The sequence below is a fragment of the Salvelinus alpinus genome, chromosome 26 (genome assembly GCF_045679555.1).
Source record: "Salvelinus alpinus chromosome 26, SLU_Salpinus.1, whole genome shotgun sequence".
Lineage (NCBI taxonomy): Eukaryota > Metazoa > Chordata > Actinopteri > Salmoniformes > Salmonidae > Salvelinus > Salvelinus alpinus.
In genome coordinates, this window is record NC_092111.1 from 1,743,442 (window position 1) to 1,763,702 (window position 20,261).

At 41.4% G+C, this 20,261-nt stretch overlaps 1 protein-coding gene across 4 annotated transcripts; it reads left to right on the plus strand.

Annotated features, from left to right (window-relative positions):
* The first annotated feature begins 280 nt into the window (after positions 1 to 280).
* Positions 281 to 19,837, plus strand: pbxip1a (pre-B-cell leukemia homeobox interacting protein 1a). 4 transcript variants are annotated; one of them, XM_071367181.1, is made up of 10 exons: positions 281 to 427; positions 1,391 to 1,506; positions 1,944 to 2,025; positions 2,201 to 2,274; positions 2,456 to 3,020; positions 5,863 to 6,096; positions 8,038 to 8,075; positions 12,827 to 12,919; positions 13,664 to 13,844; positions 18,654 to 19,837. In XM_071367181.1, exons 2-10 carry the CDS (start codon positions 1,429 to 1,431, stop codon positions 19,700 to 19,702), a joined length of 2,394 nt encoding a protein of 797 aa, XP_071223282.1. In that variant the 5' UTR covers positions 281 to 427; positions 1,391 to 1,428; the 3' UTR covers positions 19,703 to 19,837. The 4 variants fall into 4 exon arrangements, with proteins under 4 accessions (XP_071223282.1, XP_071223283.1, XP_071223284.1 ...); XM_071367182.1 differs by lacking the exon at positions 281 to 427 and adding an exon at positions 531 to 687; XM_071367183.1 differs by lacking the exon at positions 281 to 427 and adding an exon at positions 1,694 to 1,768.
* The last annotated feature ends 424 nt before the right edge of the window (positions 19,838 to 20,261 follow it).

Here is a 20,261-nt window from a genome sequence, read left to right on the forward strand (position 1 = left end):
GAACAGATGGGCAATCCCATGCAACAGGGTTGAAGTCAGGCGGGAAGTCCCGACAAATATAGCTCAGTACAGACGTGTCAATGTACGGCTGGTTAAAGATGCCTCCCCTCCGGTATATAATGTGCACATGCAAGCATCTTATCAGTGAAAGAAGGGGTCTGTATCCATTACCTGACACCAATTTCACCTGCGCGCGTCAATCAAGCCGTTTTCGTTACACAACACATCACTTTGGTTGGTTGTTCTTTTTAAGGGAGGTAACGCAAACGGCCATATTGACATCCCATTGGAAAACACAGTGCAGCATCGGAGTGACGCAGCTTGGAATTCCCAAATTTCCGATGATCACGACCGGAATGCTGTCTGTAAAATAAAATTTCGAGGACTATCGGAGCTTAAACGGTGAAATTGAAGTGAAGTAAGCGGGGTAAGAATATGCTATTTACATGTATTTTATTATTTAGGGGAAAGTATTGTGTGTGTGTGGTCAACCCGTTGCTATTGTACACGGAAGCGAGTGCTTAAATGTGGGAGTGATTCCATGCAGCCTTTGTTTACCATGGGAAGTTGAACAAAGTAGGCTACATATCGTCTTCAAACATTTGTTTTCAGTGAATTTGGCGTCATGACTTCTACTCTTACTTCAACTTCTCACAGGAGCAAACCGATAATTCACACGACGGAAATGTAAGACTCGGACAAAAAAGAGAACATGTCGCCTGGGTTTGTCAAAGATGAACCCACAGCTCTGATTTTGTTAGCTACCTTTAACAACTAGCCTCCAGCCCCATTGCCATCTGGATCTGACATTTCTTGGTCGTATCTGAGCGGCACCGAAGTATAGAAACAATTGAGTCTACAGTGTGAGGCCCTAACCAAGCAATAATGAGGGTCCGTCTTTCTTTAAAATAGGCACTTACTCTATCGCGATTCGTTCAATGTTTGTCACTTATCAGTTGTCTCAATTTAAGTTGAAATAATGTAGTTTATTTGACTAATTTTAGGGTTTATAGGCTGTTGCGTATGCTACAGATTATAATTATTGCAACTGGAGCAAGAAGGTAGGCTATGCAGCATTTCTCAGTTTCTCTATTAATGTCAGATTCTTCACTGTAGGTGAACAATTTGGTGTAATATGATCTCTGATACAATGTTGGTTTGAAAAGCACTTTTCCAATACACTGGCATGATATTTTATTCTCTACTAATACTTTATTATGCCTATATGAATTGAATTTGTGCAAATGCATGATGAGAACCCAGTGCAAGTAGACCACAGTCCTACTGGACTATATGTAGATACTGCAGACATTGTGAAACCACTGAGTTATTATTGGGTAATTCATAATTACATATTTGTTACAAGTGAGTGAATCTCTGTTCTCTGCAGAATAAGTTGTAGTTTCTGTGCTGAGCCTCAAGGGGGCGATGTCTGACAACAGCAGCAGCACAGGCAGCAGCCGCAGCGGATCCTTGACCACCAGTTGGACCATGCTGTCCCCAGAGGTAAGATAGGTTGGTACAGGGTGTCAATGGTGTGCCAACCAGACCTGCGTTTCAAATACTTAAATCAATTCAAATACTTTATATGTGCCTGTTTGAGCTTGCCTGGCAAAAGCCCTAAAACTGCAAACACTGCCCATCTGGCACTCCAGGCAGATTCAAACAAATGCTGAAAGTAATTAAAATCCAGGTCTGGTGCCAACACCGTGCCAACTGTAATGACAAGAGAATAGGCTGATCACCTCAACACAGTATTGGATTTCAGGTTAGTATTCAATGTGAGTTTTATATTACTTTTCCACTTTACCCACATTGTGTGTCTGTGGCAGTGTGAACGATTAAATTAATGAATGAATGGTGAGGTGAATAGATAACGGTTTAGTTGAGAATGCTATGCCCTCTAATGAGATCATAATAACCTACTGCCTTCTACATTTCAGGAAGCTGCTGAAATTGTTGATCCTGTGGATGATGGGACTGAGAGTCTTTGTGATGTCCCTAGTCTGTCAGAGGAAGTCGCAGGTACCTGGGCTCTCTCACACCAATACGGTTTCCCTATGCTTTCTGTCTGGAGTATTGTGTTATTGTCCTAATGTATGGATGTTGCATAATGAACTTGTGGAAGTAATTTATTATTCAATGTGTTATGTCAATGTTATGTTATTAATGTGTTAACATTATGTTAATTCTGTTCCAGGGGCCACTGTGGAGTCTAAGCCGAGTGAACCGGAGACTCCAATAGAAACAGTGTTGTCAGAGGAGGGCCAACAGGTCTGTACTGTGAATCCCTGATGAACACACTTCTTTCTGAGGGTATCATTCTCACCGCATAATCTTTCATAATACAAAGTTAAAAATGATGTCTTATGGTATATGGCATATGTCTATGGTTATAACTCATTATTACCAATGACTATTAAGGTTTGTGCTTTCATTCTCCTCTGATTCCCAGGTTTGCCAGGAAATGGCTCCTGATACCTGTGAGGGCCCTGTCCCCTCCAGACCTACCCTGTTAAGCCAATCCCCGACTAGCGGTGTGCCCCTTGACCATGACCTGGAGAGTCAACCTGAGCCCCCCATCATCCATTCTATGGTAACCAGCTCCCCCACTGACAATGAGCAACTCGCTGCCATGCCCTTTGTCACTCATGTCGACCTGGTTGTGCCATTGGATGCGTCCTTCACAGAACCACCCCCCTCAGAGGTTGAGCCTGAGTTATGCCCCGTCCCTGAGAGCTCTCCTCTTGATACCCACACTGATACAGGTCCTGTACCTGAGAGTATTGCCCTAGAGACTAGTGCCCCTAGTGCTGAACATGACATAAGCATTCACACAGAGACTCCCACCCCAACGGGCCCCCCATCTGACACTGATATTGGCCCTGCCCCAGAAAGCCCAGCCCCTGATAGTCCTCCTCCAGATACCATTGGTTCAGAGGATGCAGCACAAGAGCCATCACTGGAAACGGGGGAGACAGAATTGCCTGAAAAAGTGACTGATATACCAAAGGAAAAAGGTATGGATGTGTACACTAGATTGGAAATCAGGAAATATCTTCTGAGATATGACATACAATTAACACTAGAACTGCTGGCTTTCTCAGCCTACAAGTACCCGCTAGAGAACGCAGTCGAGTCCCTTTAAGCTTACACATCAGATTCACCTACTGTGCTGTAATCAACCTAAATGACTACCTTTTGTATAAAAATATAATATTTTGATTGAATGTAGTAATGTCTTAAGAATATTTTGATTATTTGTATACTGTATATTTTGAAGTACATAACATGCACATAGACATGTACAATACCAGTCAAAAGTTTGGACACCTACTCATTCAAGGGTTTTTCTTTATTTTTACTATTTTCTACATTCTAGAATAATAGTGAAGACCTCAACTATGAAACTACACATGGTATCGTGTAGTAACCAAAAGTGTTTAACACTTTTTTGGTTACTACATGATTCCATATGTGTTATTTCATAGTTTTGATGTCTTCACTATTATTCTACAATGTAGAAAATAGTAAAAATAAAGAAAAACCATTGAATGAGTAGGTGTGTCCAAACGTTTGACTGGTACTGTATGTATTATTCTACAAAGGCCTACTTCAACACTTTCTTGCAATAAAAAGACTACAATGTCATAAATTGTATCCATTTTATTTGTACATTCGATGAGTAATGGTAGGTAATATAATCCAGTCAAAGAAATGATAAAATATGAATTCTTACAAATGCATAATAATACATATGAATGCTTACAAATGTACACTGCTCAAAAAAATAAAGGGAACACTAAAATAACACATCCTAGATCTGAATGAATGAAATATTCTTATTAAATACTTTTTTCTTTACATAGTTGAATGTGCTGATGACAAAATCACACAAAAATTATCAATGGAAATCAAATTTATCAACCCATGGAGGTCTGGATTTGGAGTCACACTCAAAATTAAAGTGGAAAACCACACTACAGGCTGATCCAACTTTGATGTAATGTCCTTAAAAAAAGTCTAAATGAGGCTCAGTAGTGTGTGTGGCCTCCACGTGCCTGTATGACCTCCCTACAACGCCTGGGCATGCTCCTGATGAGGTGGCGGATGGTCTCCTGAGGGATCTCCTCCCAGACCTGGACTAAAGCATCCGCCAACTCCTGGACAGTCTGTGGTGCAACGTGGCGTTGGTGGAAGGAGCGAGACATGATGTCCCAGATGTGCTCAATTGGATTCAGGTCTGGGGAACGGGCGGGCCAGTCCATAGCATCAATGCCTTCCTCTTGCAGGAACTGCTGACACTCCAGCCACATGAGGTCTAGCATTGTCTTGCATTAGGAGGAACCCAGGGCCAACCGCACCAGCATATGGTCTCACAAGGGGTCTGAGGATCTCATCTCGGTACCTAATGGCAGTCAGGCTACCTCTGGCGAGCCCATGGAGGGCTGTGCGGCCCCCCAAAGAAATGCCACCCTACACCATGACTGACCCACCGCCAAACCGGTCATGCTGGAGGATGTTGCAGGCAGCAGAACGTTCTCCACGGCGTCTCCAGACTGTCACGTCTGTCACATGTGCTCAGTGTGAACCTGCTTTCATCTGTGAAGAGCACAGGGCGCCAGTGGCGAATTTGCCAATCTTGGTGTTCTCTGGCAAATGCCAAACGTCCTGCACGGTGTTGGGCTGTAAGCACAACCCCCACCTGTGGACGTCGGGCCCTCATACCACCCTCATGGAGTCTATTTCTGACCGTTTGAGCAGACATATGCACATTTGTGGCCTGCTGGAGGTCATTTTGCAGGGCTCTGGCAGTGCTCCTCCTGCTCCTCCTTGCACAAAGGCGGAGGTAGCGGTCCTGCTGCTGGGTTGTTGCCCTCCTACGGCCTCCTCCACGTCTCCTGATGTACTGGCCTGTCTCCTGGTAGCGCCTCCATGCTCTGGACACTACGCTGACAGACACAGCAAACCTTCTTGCCACAGCTCGCATTGATGTGCCATCCTGGATGAGCTGCACTACCTGAGCCACTTGTGTGGGTTGTAGACTCCGTCTCATGCTACCACTAGAGTGAAAGCACCGCCAGCATTCAAAAGTGACCAAAACATCAGCCAGGAAGCATAGGAACTGAGAAGTGGTCTGTGGTCACCACCTGCAGAACCACTCCTTTATTGTGGGTGTCTTGCTAATTGCCTATAATTTTCACCTGTTGCCTATTCCATTTGCACAACAGCATGTGAAATTTATTGTCAATCAGTGTTGCTTCCTAAGTGGACAGTTTGATTACACAGAAGTGTGATTGACTTGGAGTTACATTGTGTTGTTTAAGTGTTCCCTTTATTTTTTTGAGCAGTGTATTTAAATAATAAAAAATGGCAAGGGATTTTAAAATTTTTATTCTCAAAGGCATTTGTGTCGACTGGTTTCCACGTTAAGAGTAACGTGAAGATTTTTTTTCTTCTTTTGGCTCTATTCTCCCAAGTTTAGATTTGAAATCACATCCAGTCAAAATAATTTGGCAACACTTGAAAAATATTGCAAACAGAAATGTAAAAGAAAGCCAACATCGGATAAAGACCTCACATTGTCATAGCCATAGTGGATTTCAGGCTCAATATCCGACTCCAGTTCATTCAAATGTCAGTGACCGTTGGATTATGGCGGTTCTATTGTTAACGCACCTCAACGCACAGTTACAAAAACAACATTTGTGTTAGAATTCCACAGAAGACAAATCTACATTCAGAGCATTCTACTATCTAATACCTTTGCATAAGTAGTTTCAATACCTTTAGTGCATGATTATTATTTTTTTCTCTGCATATTATCAATCTTTCTGCTCATATTCTCTCTCCTTCTGCTAGAATCTCCCAGTAGCTTTGACTTTGGAAGAGCTGACACGAGTGCTGAGGAAGGAAATGGTCTGAGGAGGAGAAATGTGGCACCAACAATGACATCGGAGGAGGAGGAGGATGATGATGATGATGAGGTGGAGTTCAAACTGGCAGAGAGGAAAGGGGGGAAGAAGGGCTTTTCTATGAACACATGCATTGTGGCATCCCTGGTCCTGCTCTGTCTAGGGTCCCTCTTCCTCTCCGGTAAGTTCAGCCTGAACCAGGTTTGGCTAGTAACACATTTTTGTGTTACTAAGTGGGATTCAAATTGATGTCATTTTGTCAACAAAATACTCAAAGGAGAAAATATATTAAAAAAATAGCAACTATATTTAAAATATTAATGACAGTTAAAACCCTAATATACCTTGATTAGATAAGTATTCTCCCCCCCGAGTCAATACATGTTAACACCTTTTGGCAGTGATTACAGCTGTGAGTCTTCTTGGGTAAGTCTCATAAGAGCTTTGCACACCTGTATTGTGCCGTATTTGCCCATTTTATTATTTCAATTATTCAAGCTTTGTCAAGGTGTTGGGGTTCATGGCTGGACAGAAATGTAAGTCTTGCCATAGATTTAAGGAAATTTAAGTTAAAACTAACTTGGCTGCTCAGGAACATTCACTGTCTTCTTGGTAAGTAACTCCAGTGTAGATTTGGCTTTGTGTTGTAGATAATTGTCCAGCTAAAAGGTGAATTATTCTCCCAGTGTCTGGTGTAAAACAGACTGAAGCCGGTTTTGTCAGTGCTTAGCGCCATCCCGTTTGTTTTCATCCTAAAAAAACGCCACAGTTTTTGCAATGTCAAGCATACCCATAACACGATGCAGCCACCACCATGGTTGAAAATATTCCTTCGCTGTGTTTTTTTTGCAGTATTACTTTAGAGCCTTGTTGCATTCATATTCTGTATATTTTTCTTTTCACTCTGTCATTTAGGTTATTATCCTAAGTTATCTCCCATCACAGCCATTGAAGCAGTTTTAAAATCACCAGTGGCGTCATGGTGACATCCCTAGGCAGTTTCCTTCCTGTCCAACAGCTCAGTTCAGAAGGACGACTGCATCTTTGTGTCTGGGTGGTTTAATACTGCCTGGAAGGCCAGCATCCGAGTCGCATCTTCACTGTTGAAGTTGACTGGTGTTTTGTGGGTACTATTTAATGAAGCTGCCAGTTGAGGACTTGTGAGGCGTCTGTTTCTCAAACTAGACACTAATGTACTTGTCCTCTTGCTCAGTTGTGCACCGGGGCCTCCCACTCTTTCTATTCTGGTTAGAGCCAGTTTGCTCTGTTCTGTGAAGGGAGTAGTACACAGCGTTGTATGTGATCTTCAGTTTCTTGGAAATTTCTCGCATGGAATAGACTTCATTTCTCAGAACAAGAATAGACTGACGAGTTTCAGAAGAAGGATCTTTGTTTCTGGCTTTTGTGAGCCTGTAATCGAACCCACAAATGCTGATGCTCCAGATACTCAACTAGTCTAAAGAATGCCCGTTTTATTGCTTCTTTAAATTAGAACAACAGTTTTCAGCTGTGTTAACATAATTGCAAAAGGGTTTTCTAATGATCAATTAGCCTTTTAAAATGATAAACCTGGATTAGCTAACACCGTGCCATTGGAACACAGGAGTGATGGTTGCTGATCATGGGCCCCTGTACACCTATGTAGATATTCCGCTTCCAGCTACAATAGTCATTTACAACATGAACAATGTCTACGCTGTATTTTCTGATCAATTTTATGTTGTTTTAATGGACAAAATGTGTTTTTCTTTCCAAAACAAGGACATTTCTAAGTGACCCCAAACTTTTGAAAGTGTGATTTAAAAATAAAAAATAAAAATTGTTGGGTGTAGTCTTTCTATTGGCTTTTTATCTAGTAATCATCTGCAGTCGTCATTGCAGCAGGGAGTTCTTTCATCCTTCAGAGGACTTGAGGTGTAACACAACTGTAAATGTGTTAATGATTTGAAAACTGAAATTAGACCAGTTGAGAGAGCTGGCAAATTACACTTCAAGATCATTAATGCAATACAGACTGCAATGGCATCAGTGTTTTTATTTTGGAAATAAACGATTTAGTCATGTGCCTTTAATATACGTTACAAAAGTTTGGAAAATGTTGTATTGTTTTCTTTTTTGACAGATGACTCGGATGAGCTGAGTGTGGCAGAACAAAACCAGGTCTGTTCCTCTATCCTACTTCCTACCTTTCAACAATGTTGTATTGGGGTGGAAGTTAAAGGAATTGGACAAACATAGAGATAAGAATGTGTAATAGAATGATATTAAAGGGGCAATCTGCTGTTCAAACAACAACAAAGTGACCACGCTGCCACTGTTTTGGTAAATGGCTGAGGGATGAGGCTGGAGAAATTTAACTTTTAAATTCATACACAAAGCTATGGACTCAAGGATGGACCATCCATGAGATCCAAATTCTAGTTTTACCCATCTTTTAAGGCTATATAGTATTTACAATTTTACATTGGTGTATAACAAGCTTATATTTTGGGTTCTGATGGGGTATGAAGCATTTGTTATATTTAAAAAAAGTCTATGGGTGTATATTTCATTTATAAGTCAAGAAATTGATGTACCAATGGCAGATTGACCCTTTAAATCAGTAATTAACATCTTCCTTAGACTAAACTTTTATAAGATATGCATAGTTCCAATCTTTGCTTTACGCTGTTTGCTCATACACAGTTGAAGTCGGAAGTTTACATACACCTTAGCCAAATACATTTTAAACTCCATTTTTCACAATTCCTGACATTTAATCCTAGTAAAAAGTACCTGTTTTATGTCAGTTAGGATCACCACTTTATTTTAAGAATGTGAAATGTCAGAATAATAGCAGAGAGAATGATTTATTTCAGCTTTTATTTATTTCATCACATTCCCAGTGGGTCAGAAGTTTACATACACTCAATTAGTATTTGGTAGCATTGCCTTTAAATTGTTTAACTTGGGTCAAATGTGTCGGGGTAGCCTTCCACAAGCTTCCCACCATAAGTTGGGTGAATTTTGGCCTATTCCTCCTGACAGAGCTGGTGTAACTGAGTTAGGTTTGTAGGCCTCCTTGCTCGCACACGCTTTTTCAGTTCGGCCCACAAAGCACTTTGTTGTCCTTAACCTCTCTGGGATATGTGTTACGCTACCTCGCCAACAGCCAGTGAAATTGCAGGTCGCCAAATTAAAAACAACAGAAATCCCATAATTAAAATTCCTCAAACATACAAGTATTATACACCATTTTAAAGATAAACTTCTTGTAAATCCAGCCATAGTGTCCGATTTCAAATAGGCTTTACAGCGAAAGCACACCAAACTTTGATTGTTAGGTCAGCACCTAGTCACAGAAAACCATACAGCCATTTTCCAGGAGAGGGCTCACAAGTCAGAAATAGTGATTTAAATGAATCACTAATCTTCATCAGATGGCACTCACAGGACTTCATGTTACATAATAAGTGTGTTTTGTTCGATAAAGTTAATCTTTGTCCAAAAACCTCATTTGAAATTTGTGTTTTATGTTCAGAAATGCATTGTCTCAAACAAACATCCGGTGAAAGTGCAGAGAGCCACATGAAATTACAGAAACACTCATAATAAACATTGATAAAAGATACAAGTGTTATGCATGGAATTATAGATAAACTTCTCCTTAATGCAAACGCTGTCAGATTTCAAAAAGGCTTTACGGCGAAAGCACACCTTGCGATTGTTAGGTCAGCACCTAGCCACAGGAAAAAAATACAACAAACATTTTCCAACAAAGGAGAGGTGTCAAATAGCATTATAAATATTCACTTACCTTTGATCTTCATCGGAATGCACTCCCAGGAATCCCAGTTCCACAATAAATGTTTGTTTTGTTCGATAAAGTCCATTTATGTCCAAATACCTCCTTTTTGTTTGCGCGTTTAGCCCAGTAATCCAAGTGCTCAATGCGCGATCACTTAGTTCAGACAAAGTCCAAAAAGTTATATTACAGTTCGTAGAAACATGTCAAACGATGTATAGAATCAATCTTTAGGATGTTTTTATCATAAATCTTCAATAATGTTTCATCTGGACAATTCCTTTGTCTTTAGAAAGGAACGCAGCTAACTCTCACGGGAACTGAGCTCATGGCATTCTGCCAGATACCTGACACAAACAGCTCTTATTTTCTCCCCCTTGACAGTAGAAGCCTGAAACAAGGTTCTAAAGACTGACATCTAGTGGAAGCCTTAGGAAGTGCAATATGACCACGTAGACACTAAATTCAATAGGTTATGACTTGAAAAACTACAAACGTCAGATTTTCCAATTCCTGGTTGGATTTTTTCTCCGTTTTTTGCATGCCATATTAGTTCTGTTATACTCACAGACCTCATTCAAACAGTTTTAGAAACTTCAGAATGTTTTCTATTAAAATATAAATACATGCATATTCTAGCTTTGGGCCTGAGTAGCAGGCAGTTTTAAGCCATTTTGCCACAACTTTGAAAGTATGCTTGGGGTCATTGTCCATTTGGATGACCCATCCGTGCTTCACGGTTGGGATGGTGTTCTTCGGCTTGCCAGCCTCCCCCCTTTTCCTCTAAACATAACGATGGTCATTATGGCCAAACAGTTCTATTTTTGTTTCATCAGGCCAGAGGACATTTCTCCCAAAAGTACAATCTTTGTCCCCATGTGCAGTTGCAAACCGTAGTCTGGCTTTTTTATGTCGGTTTTGGAGCAGTGACTTCTTCCTTACTGAGCGGCCTTTCAGGTTATGTCGATATAGGAACTTTTGTACCTGTTTCCTCCAGCATCTTCACAAGGTCCTTTGCTGTTCTGGGATTGATTGATTTGCACTTTTTGCGGCAAAGTACGTTCTTCTCTAGGAGACAGAGCGCGTCTTCTTCCTGAGCGATATGACGGCTGCGTGGTCCCATGGTGTTTATACTTGCATACTATTGTTTGTATAGATGAACGTGGTACCTTCAGGCGTTTGGAAATTGCTCCCAAGGATGAACCAGACTTGTGGAGGTCTACAATTGTTTTCTGATGTCTTAGCTGATTACTTTTGATTTTTCCCATGTTGTCAAGCAAAGAGGCACTGAGTTTGAAGGTAGACCTTGAAATACATCCACAGGTACACCTCCAATTGACTCAAATGATGTCAATTAGCCTATCAGAAGCTTCTAAAGCCATGACATAATTTTCAGGAATTTTCCAAGCTGTTTAAAGGCACAGTCAACTTAGTGTATGTAAACTTCTGACCCACTGCAATTGTGATACAGTGAAATAATGTCTAAACAATTGTTGGAAAAATTACTTGTCATGCACAAAGTAGATGTCTGAACCGACTTTCCAAAACTAGTTTGTTAACAAGAAATTTGTAGAGTGGTTGAAAAACGAGTTTTAAAGACTCCAACCTAAGTGTATGTAAACTTCCGACTTCAACTGTATATAACTACTGTGTTGATTGTATATAATGCTGAGTTGTTGATTTATATTGTGTTGTGGATTTACAAGATATGCTTAGGTACAATGTTTGGATACCTCCATTCAAGGGTTTTTAATATTTTCTGCATTGTAGAATAATAGTGAAGACATCAAAACTATGAAGTAACACATGGAATAATCTAGTAATCAAATAAGTGTTAAACAAATCAAAGTAACCACCCTTTGCAGTGATGACAGCTTTGCACACTCTTGGCATTCTCTCAACCAGCTTTATAAGGAATACTTTTCCAACAGTCTTGAAGGAGTTCCCACGTATGCTGAGCACTTGTTGGCTGCTTTTCCTTCACTCTGCAGTCCAACTCATCCCAAACCATCTCAATTGGGTTGGTGGTTGTGGAGGCCAGGTCATCTGATGCAGCACTCCATCACTCTCCATGGTCAAATAGCCCTTACACAGCCTGGAGGTGCTGGTTATGTGCCTTGAATTCTAAATAAATCAGTGTCACCAGCAAAGCACCATCACACCACCTCCATGCTTCATAGTGAGAACCTCACATGCAGAGATCATCCGTTCACCGACTCTGCGTCTCAAAGACATGGCGGTTGGAACCAAAATCTCAAATTTGACTCATCAGACCAAGGGACAGATTTCCACCGGTCTAATGTCCATTGCTCATGTTTCTTGGCCTAAACAAAGTCTCTTCTTATTGGTGTCCTTTTAGTAGTGGTTTCTTTGCAGCAATTTGACCATGAAGGCCTGATTTTACACAGTCTCCTCTGAACAGTTGATGTTGATGTCTGTTATTTGAACCCTGAAGCATTTATTTGGTCTGCAATTTCTGAGGCTGGTAACTAAACTTATCCTCTGCAGCAGAGGTAACTCTGGGGCTTCCTTTCCTGTGGCGGTCCTCATGAGAGCCAGTTTCATCATAGCGCATGATGGTTTTTGCGACTGCACTTGAAGAAACTTTCGAAGTTCTTAATTTTCCGAATTCCCTGACTGTCATGTCTTGAAGTAATGATGGACTGTCGTTTCTCTTTGCTTATTTGAGCTGTTCTTGCCATAATATGGACTTTTGACCAAATAGGGCTTTCTGCTGTATACCACCCCTACCTTGTCACAACAACTGATTGGCTCAAACGCATTAAGAAGGAAAGAAATTCCTCAAATTAACTTAACCAGGCACACCTGTTTAATTGAAATGCATTCCAGGTGACTACCTCATGAATCTGGTTGAGAGAATGCCAAGTGTGCAAAGCTGTCAAGGCAAAGGGTAGCTACTTTGAAGAATATAAAATATATTTGGATTTGTTTCACACTTTTTTGGGTTACTACATGACTTCATAGTATTGATGTCGTCACTATTCTACAATTTAGAAAATAGTAAAAATCTAAACCCCATGAATGAATAGGTGTGTCCAAACTTTTGACTGGTACTGTATATAATGCTGTGTTGTTGATTGTCTGTGATTTGTATTCTGCTGCACAGGACTGGCTAAACGATCCTCAGAAGATGAAGGCGCTTTTGGACAAACTGACACAAGAAAATCATCAAATCTCCCAGTTAGAAACACAGCTCCAGGTCAGCCCATGAACCATATTATTTTGGAGTGGCTGCGGATCCAACTTTTTCGGGATCTTCAGTCCACTGGACTAAAAGATCCATTGCTTCCCAACGCTTCTGCGTATGTGTGGATCACAATCTGAGCATGTGTATATTCTCTCCTTTACACGCAGAAAACAGAGTACTCAGGCGAATGGTGCTTGTTTAATAAAGTTAGATCAAAGCTGAATTAATGTCTGCAATATCACAGTATTCTACATTTCATAATTACTATTATATTTGGTTTTGTTATGTAATTACTGTGATCATTATGTGATCTTGCAGACAATAATTCAGTTTTGATCTAACTTTTATTAAACAAGCACCATTCGCCTGAGTACTCTGTTTTCTGCGTGTAAAGGAGAGAATATACACGTGCAGAATGTGAGCCGCACAAATCAAATTTTATTGGTCACATACACATATTTAGCAGATGTTATTGTGGGTGTAGGAACACAAGCATTTTGCTAGCTCCAACAGTGCAGTAGTAGCTAACAATACACACATCTAAAATAATTGGAATAAAGAAATATATAAATATTAGGACGAGCAATGTCGGAGTGGCACGAGCATACTCGGAAGCTTCGGATCTTTGGACTAAAAGACCCCGAAAAAGTCGGATCCACAGCCACGGCCTAATTATTTTACATTTTTAAGAAATATTTTTTGAATCCTTGTTATGTCCTACCTTTTCTAAGAACTTTTCCCCCCTCTCTGTTATAGGCCCATAAAGAAGAACTTGACTCAGCACTAAATGCAGGATCAGCAACGGGTAATGAAAACAGAAAAGGAGATCTGGAGCAAGAAAATACTATGAAAGAAGAGCTGTCATCCCTGCCTGGCCTAAAGGAGGAGCTGGAGTCGCTGAGGGCCAGAGTGACCGAACTGTCCCAACTCACTGCAGGTACAGTATTTTTTCATCTCACTGTGAATTCCTTAATGATTCATTCATGCCTTTCTTCCACTGCTCATATATATTCATTCGTTTGATAATGTACAGTCGTGGCCAAAGGTTTTGAGAATGACACAAATATTCATTTTCAGTCTGCTGCCTCAATTTGTATGATGGCAATTTGCATATACTCCAGAATGTTATGAAGAGTGATCGGATGAATTGCAATTAATTGCAAAGTCACTTTTTGCCATGCAAATGAACTGAATCCCCCAAAAACATTTCCACTGCATTTCAGCCCTGCCACAAAAGGACCAGCTGACATGTCAGTGATCCTCTTGTTAACTTCTTATGGATGAAATCTCGTTAACGGGATTGATTTGACAACAGCCAGTGAAAGTGCAGGGCGCCAAATTCAAAGAGAAATCTCATAATTAAAATTCCTCAAACATACAAGTATTATACACCATTTTAAAGATAAACTTGTTGTTAATCCCACCACAGTGTCCGATTTCAAAAAGGCTTTACGACGAAAGCATACCATGCGACTATGTTAGGTCAGCACCTAGTCACAGAAAAACACAGCCATTTTTCCAGCCAAAGAGAGGAGTCACAAAAAGCTGAAATAAAGATAAAATTAATCATTAACCTTTAATGATCTTCATCAGATGACACTCATAGGACTTCATGTTACACAATACATGTCATATTTATATCCTAAAATCTCAGTTTACATTGGCGCGTTATGTTCAGTAATGTTTTGCTTCCAAAACATCCGGTGATTTTACAGAGCCACATCAATTTACAGAAATACTCATAAATGTTGATGAAAATACAAGTGTTATACATGGTATTAAAGATATACTTCTCCTTAATGCAACCACTGTGTCAGATTTCAAAAAAGCTTTACGGAAAAAGCACACCATGCAATAATCTGAGTACAGCGCTCAGGCACCAAAACAAGCCATACAGATACCCGCCATGTTGTGTAGTCAACAGAAGTCAGAAATGGCATTATAAATATTCACTTACCTTTTGATCTTCATCGGAATGCACTCCCAGGAATCCCAGTTCCACAATAAATGTTTGTTTTGTTCGATAAAGTCCATAATTTATGTCCAAATACCTCCTTTTTGTTCGCGTTTAGTTCACAAATCCAAATTCATGAGGCGCAGGCACACTTAGTCCAGACAGTCAAAAAGTTCCATTACAGTTCGTAGAAACATGTCAAACGATGTATAGAATCAATCTAGGATGTTTTTATCAAAAATAAATCTTCAATAATGTTTCAACCGGACAATTCCTTTGTCTTTAGAAATGAAAAGGAACAGAGCTAGCTCTCACGGCCGCGCACATGACTGAGCTCATGGCATTCTGCCATACCTCTTAGTCAAACAGCTCTTATTCGCTCCCCCTTCACAGTAGAAGCCTGAAACAAGGTTCTAAAGACTGTTGACATGTAGTGGAAGCCTTAGTATAAATTTGGTCTGATTGCACTGCCTATCTTGGATAGGCAAAGACTTGCAAACCTCAGATTTCCCACTTCCTGGTTGGATATGAGTTCTGTTATACTCAGACACCATTCAAACAGTTTTAGAAACGTCAGTGTTTTCTATCCAAATCTACTAATTATATGCATATGTTAGCTTCTGGGCCTGAGTAGCAGGCAGTTTACTCTAGGCACCTTATTCATCCAAGCTACTCAATACTGCCCCCCATCCATAAGAAGTTAACACAGGTGTGAGTGTTGACGAGGAGAAGGCTAGAGATCACTCTGTCATGCTGATTGAGTTCGAATAACAGACTGGAAGCTTCAAAAGGAGGGTGGTGCTTGGAATCATTGTTCTTCCTTTGTCAACCATGGTTACCTGCAAGGAACCACGTGCCGTCATTATTGCTTTGCACAAAAAGGGCTTCAAAGGCAAGGATATTGCTGCCAGTAAGATTGCACCTAAATCAACCATTTATCGTATCATCAAGAACTTCAAGGAGAGCGGTTCAATTGTTGTGAAGAAGGCTTCAGGGCGCCCAAGAAAGTCCAGCAAGCGCCAGGACCGTCTCCTAAAGTTGATTCGGCTGCGGGATCGGGGCACCACCAGTACAGAGCTTGCTCAGGAATGGCAGCAGGCAGGTGTGAGTGCATCTGCACGCACAGTGAGGCAAAGACTTTTGGAGGATGGCCTGGTGTCAAGAAGGGCAGCAAAGAAGCCACATCTCTCCAGGAAAAACATCAGGGACAGACTGATATTCTGCAAAAGGTACAGGGATTGGACTGCTGAGGACTGGGGTAAAGTCATTTTCTCTGATGAATCCCCATTCCGATTGTTTGAGGCATCCGGAAAAAAGCTTGTCCGGGGAAGACCAGGTGAGCGCTACCATCAGTCCTGTGTCATGCCAACAGTAAAGCATCCTGAGACCATTCATGTGTGGGGTTGCTTCTCAGCCAAGGGCGTGGGCTCACTCACAATTTTGCCTAAGAACACAGCTATGAATAAAGAATGGTACCAACACATCCTCCGAGAGCAACTTCTCCCAACCATCCACGAATAGTTTGGTGACGAACAATGCCTTTTCCAGCATGATGGAGCACCTTGTCAAAAGTGATAACTAAGTGGCTCGGGGAACAAAACATCAATATTTTGGGTCCATGGCCAGGGAGCTCCCCAGACCTTATTCCCATTGAGAACTTGTGGTCAATCCTCAAGAGGCGTGTGGACAAACAAAAACCCACAAATTCTGACAAACTCCAAGCATTGATTATGTAAGAATGGGCTGCCATCAGTCAGGATGTGACAGCATGCCAGGGCGGATTGCAGAGATCTTGAAAAAGAAGGGTCAACACTGCAAATATTGACTCTGCATCAACTTCATGTAATTGTCAATAAAAGCCTTTGACACTTATGAAATGCTTGTAATTATACTTCAGTATTCCATAGTAACATCTGACAAAAATATCTAAAGACATTGAAGCAGCAAACTTTGAACATTTATAGTTGCGTCATTCTCAACTTTTAGCCACGACTGTATACATGGAAGTCAATATTTTTGGTAAATTTGAATAATAATGCACTCTGAGCTCCCAAGTGGCGCTGCGGTCTAAGGCACTGCGTCTCAGTGCTAGAGCCGTCACTACAGACCCTGGTTTGATTCCAGGCTGTATCACAACTGGCCGTGATTGGGAGTCCCATAGGGCGGCTCACAATTGGCCCAGCACCGTCCAGGTTAGAGTTTGGCCGGGGTAGGAGTCATTGTAAATAAGAATTTGTTCTTAACTGACTTGCCTAGTTAAATAAAGGTTAAATGTAAGGAAGAAAACAAATGAAATTCCAATGACTTCTCAATAAGCTGACAACTCTAAGCTTTTTATTTCAAGTTGTTCCATTTTAAAAATTGTTTTTTTATTCAAATCAATTCATGAATTGAATGCCTTCAATTTGAGTTTACCCCCTGATCAAAGTGAACTGTATGGTTCAGTGGAGGTTTTATTACTGCTGTAAATCTCTGCTTCAACATGCATGTAACAATCATATGAGCTGTTTTAGAATACTCCATACTAACTATACTATTTGTGACTTGAATTGAGTATATAGTATGCTTATTGGTCATAGTATGGATGTAGTTAGTATGCCGAAAGTTTGTGGATGTCGTACTAAATTTGCCAAAATATAAAGTATACACGCTGAGGACACTATCTGTACTTTAGGGCCCATAATGCAATTCTTCAGGAAATGGGCGTGCTTCACATCGTTTTCAGATTTGAATAAAATGGCGGAAAATATGCAGCCAAAGTACAACAAGAGCGGATAGAAATGCATTGCTTTAACTAATTATGACAAATGTTAAGAAAATGTTGAGCAATGTAATAAAGTAATTACTTTTCAAATAAGTTACCTTACATGTTATGTTGGCTGACAATTTGTTAGCTATGCTGTCCTTACGAACCACATAGCATACCATTACACTATGTACCGATATGTTAGCTAGCTACCTAACATTAGTTGGCTACTTGTACATCAAACTTGCCAGTATAGCATGTAGTTAATATCTAACTACCCAACGTTTATTGACTTGATTATTCCCGTCATTCTTCGCTTAGCTAAATGGTGTAGTCGTTGTGCGTTCTCAATGGGCATTCGGGTGCTTTCGTAAATTCGCTCTGGATATCTACTCAGATTTGAGCACTCTCGTCTGCGTGTACCAGAGCGCAGAATAATGCATTTACGAGAGCTCAACACCCGTTGAATATGGCCAGTGTCTGTAACCGTTGGCAACAATTTAATTACGCTTTTTTGCCAACAGCACAGTTAGTCTCCAATGCTCTGGATAACATAAACTGCCTAACCAGCTCTGTTAAGGCGAGTAAAATGGTCATAGTGGTCAAATTTTTTCTGGAAGTAGCTAGCAAGCTAGCCAACGTTAGCTTAGGTGTTTGACAGTTGTAAGGTCAGAACGGCTCACATCAACCCTACTCCTCAGCCCGAGCGTCCAGTGTGCGCTCCGAGAGTGAAACGCTCTGTCTACGAGCGCACTCTAGCACTCCAGATTGAATTTAACACCCGTAAAAAGAAAAGTTGTAAAATGTCTAACTAGTCATTTGTTATGCTAACTAGCTAGCAAGAGGTTGCATAGCAACAGCACCAATTTCCAGTAGACAGGCGAAGAGCTAGTACACTCAACTGAAAGGTTACCATTTGTTTACAGTATACTAAAAGTATGTAGTGTGTGTATACAGTATGTTAGTGTGGGTATTCAATCACAGCTCTGGTTTGGTAGCTGAATGCTCTGTAACTCACTGATTTGTTCTGATAATGTCTACCTCAGCCAACTGGGATACAGCCCCACCGCCCTCAAGCCCAACTCCATCACCTACTGGCCAACCTGGAATTAGCAACCAGAGTAGCACCACAGTAGTGCCCGAAAGGAGGAGTGACCTGAGAGAGGGGGCCAGGGTGAAGGAAGAGCTTCAGAGGCAGAAGGTGCTGTTGGAGGAAAGCAGGAAGAGACTGGAGGGGAGGAAGAAGGATGAAGGGTACCAGAAGAGGGTGAGGGAGAGCCTGGCTGAGATCCAAAGGAGGCTCAGTGAGCAGGTGGAGAAGATGGGGAGGAGTGAGGGCAAGAAAAAGCCATGGGAAAGCAGGAACAAGGATGGGAAAAAAGGCAAGGACAACAGCAAAGGCCACTGGAAAAAGGAAGAGAAGAAGGGAGAGAAGTACTGTAAACATGGCATGGAGGGCAGATGGAAGGAGAAAGATGAGAGAAAGGAGAGGGACTGGAAGGCTAACAAAGAAAACTCTCATAAAGAGGCCTGCAAGAAATCCCAGGATGAATGGGAGAAGAACGAGCGCAGGCTGGACAGGGATAAAAGAAAGCAGGAGAGGCCCTGGCAGTCCAGGAAAGACTACAAGAAAAAGTCCAATCATCACCATCAACAAGACTCCAACTATCAGGAGCAACATCAGCCCCATCAATATGAACACACCAGCTTCTGGAAGCACCAGGAAGAGAAACTTGGACGTAACGTTCGCCCCCTGGCGGGCTGCAGAAGTGTTGAGGACTGCGCTAGCCAGGAAGGGCTCTTTCCCGTGGAACTGTCTGAATTCGAGGAGTTGTTAGATGGCTACCTGAGCAAGCTGGAGAGGGCTACATCGGACAGCAAGGCCGAGATCCAGAAGCTGGCCGCCATGTTTTTCCGAGACGGTGTGTTCGTCCATGACAAAGTTCTCTTCAGTGACTTCGCTGAAGATGTGGCGGACATTTTAGAGGACATGGTGGACATTTTGGAGGTTGATGGGCAGGATGATGATGCCCTGGAGGAGGCGATGGAGGAGTTTGAGCGAGAAGCTTTGTGGAAGTTTGCAGCCACTACATAGATAGAAATAATCCAGAAGACAATGCAACATCAAGATACAGCAATGGTATTACATGGTGGTGTACAGCAGGTGTTTTAAGGCTTCCGGAACAAGGAGTGATCTTGCATCTCGTAAACATGTCCCTATCTCTGCATCTATAATTAGCTGAAATCGTTCTTGTCTTTTGGGACTCGGTCGTTACCTCCTTATGTCAGTTCATGTCATGTCTTCAATTCCAAGCCCTACATGTTGACAGTTGTGTGGAGTTGATTTGCATATAGTGTTTGGCACTTGTAATGTCGCAGTTCAAGATCAAAACAGGATAAGATTCACAGCAATGTGAACTCGATGCTCCCACAACAACTGATTGCTGAGCAGTCTCTCCTCTGTTGTCATCGTTAGGATCAGATCTAGTCGAACCGGTTCTGTATCGGCTCTGTTAGCTTCTGTTGTATCAGCTCTGCAAACATACAGTGCCGTGTAGGCGCTAGGCCCTTAGTGGTTGGTTTCTGTTTTTTTGCTAATTGTCTTACCATTTGAGTATAATGGTCGGTGAAAGCAGAACATTCTGGAACATTTT

Coding starts and splice junctions, on each gene's coding strand:
- pbxip1a (XM_071367181.1), top strand. CDS start 1,429: ATGTCTGACAACAGCAGCAGCACAGGCAGCAGCCGCAGCGGATCCTTG. Junction 3,021..5,862: donor TGATATACCAAAGGAAAAAG/GTATGGATGTGT, acceptor TCCTTCTGCTAG/AATCTCCCAGTAGCTTTGAC. Junction 8,076..12,826: donor GTGTGGCAGAACAAAACCAG/GTCTGTTCCTCT, acceptor TCTGCTGCACAG/GACTGGCTAAACGATCCTCA.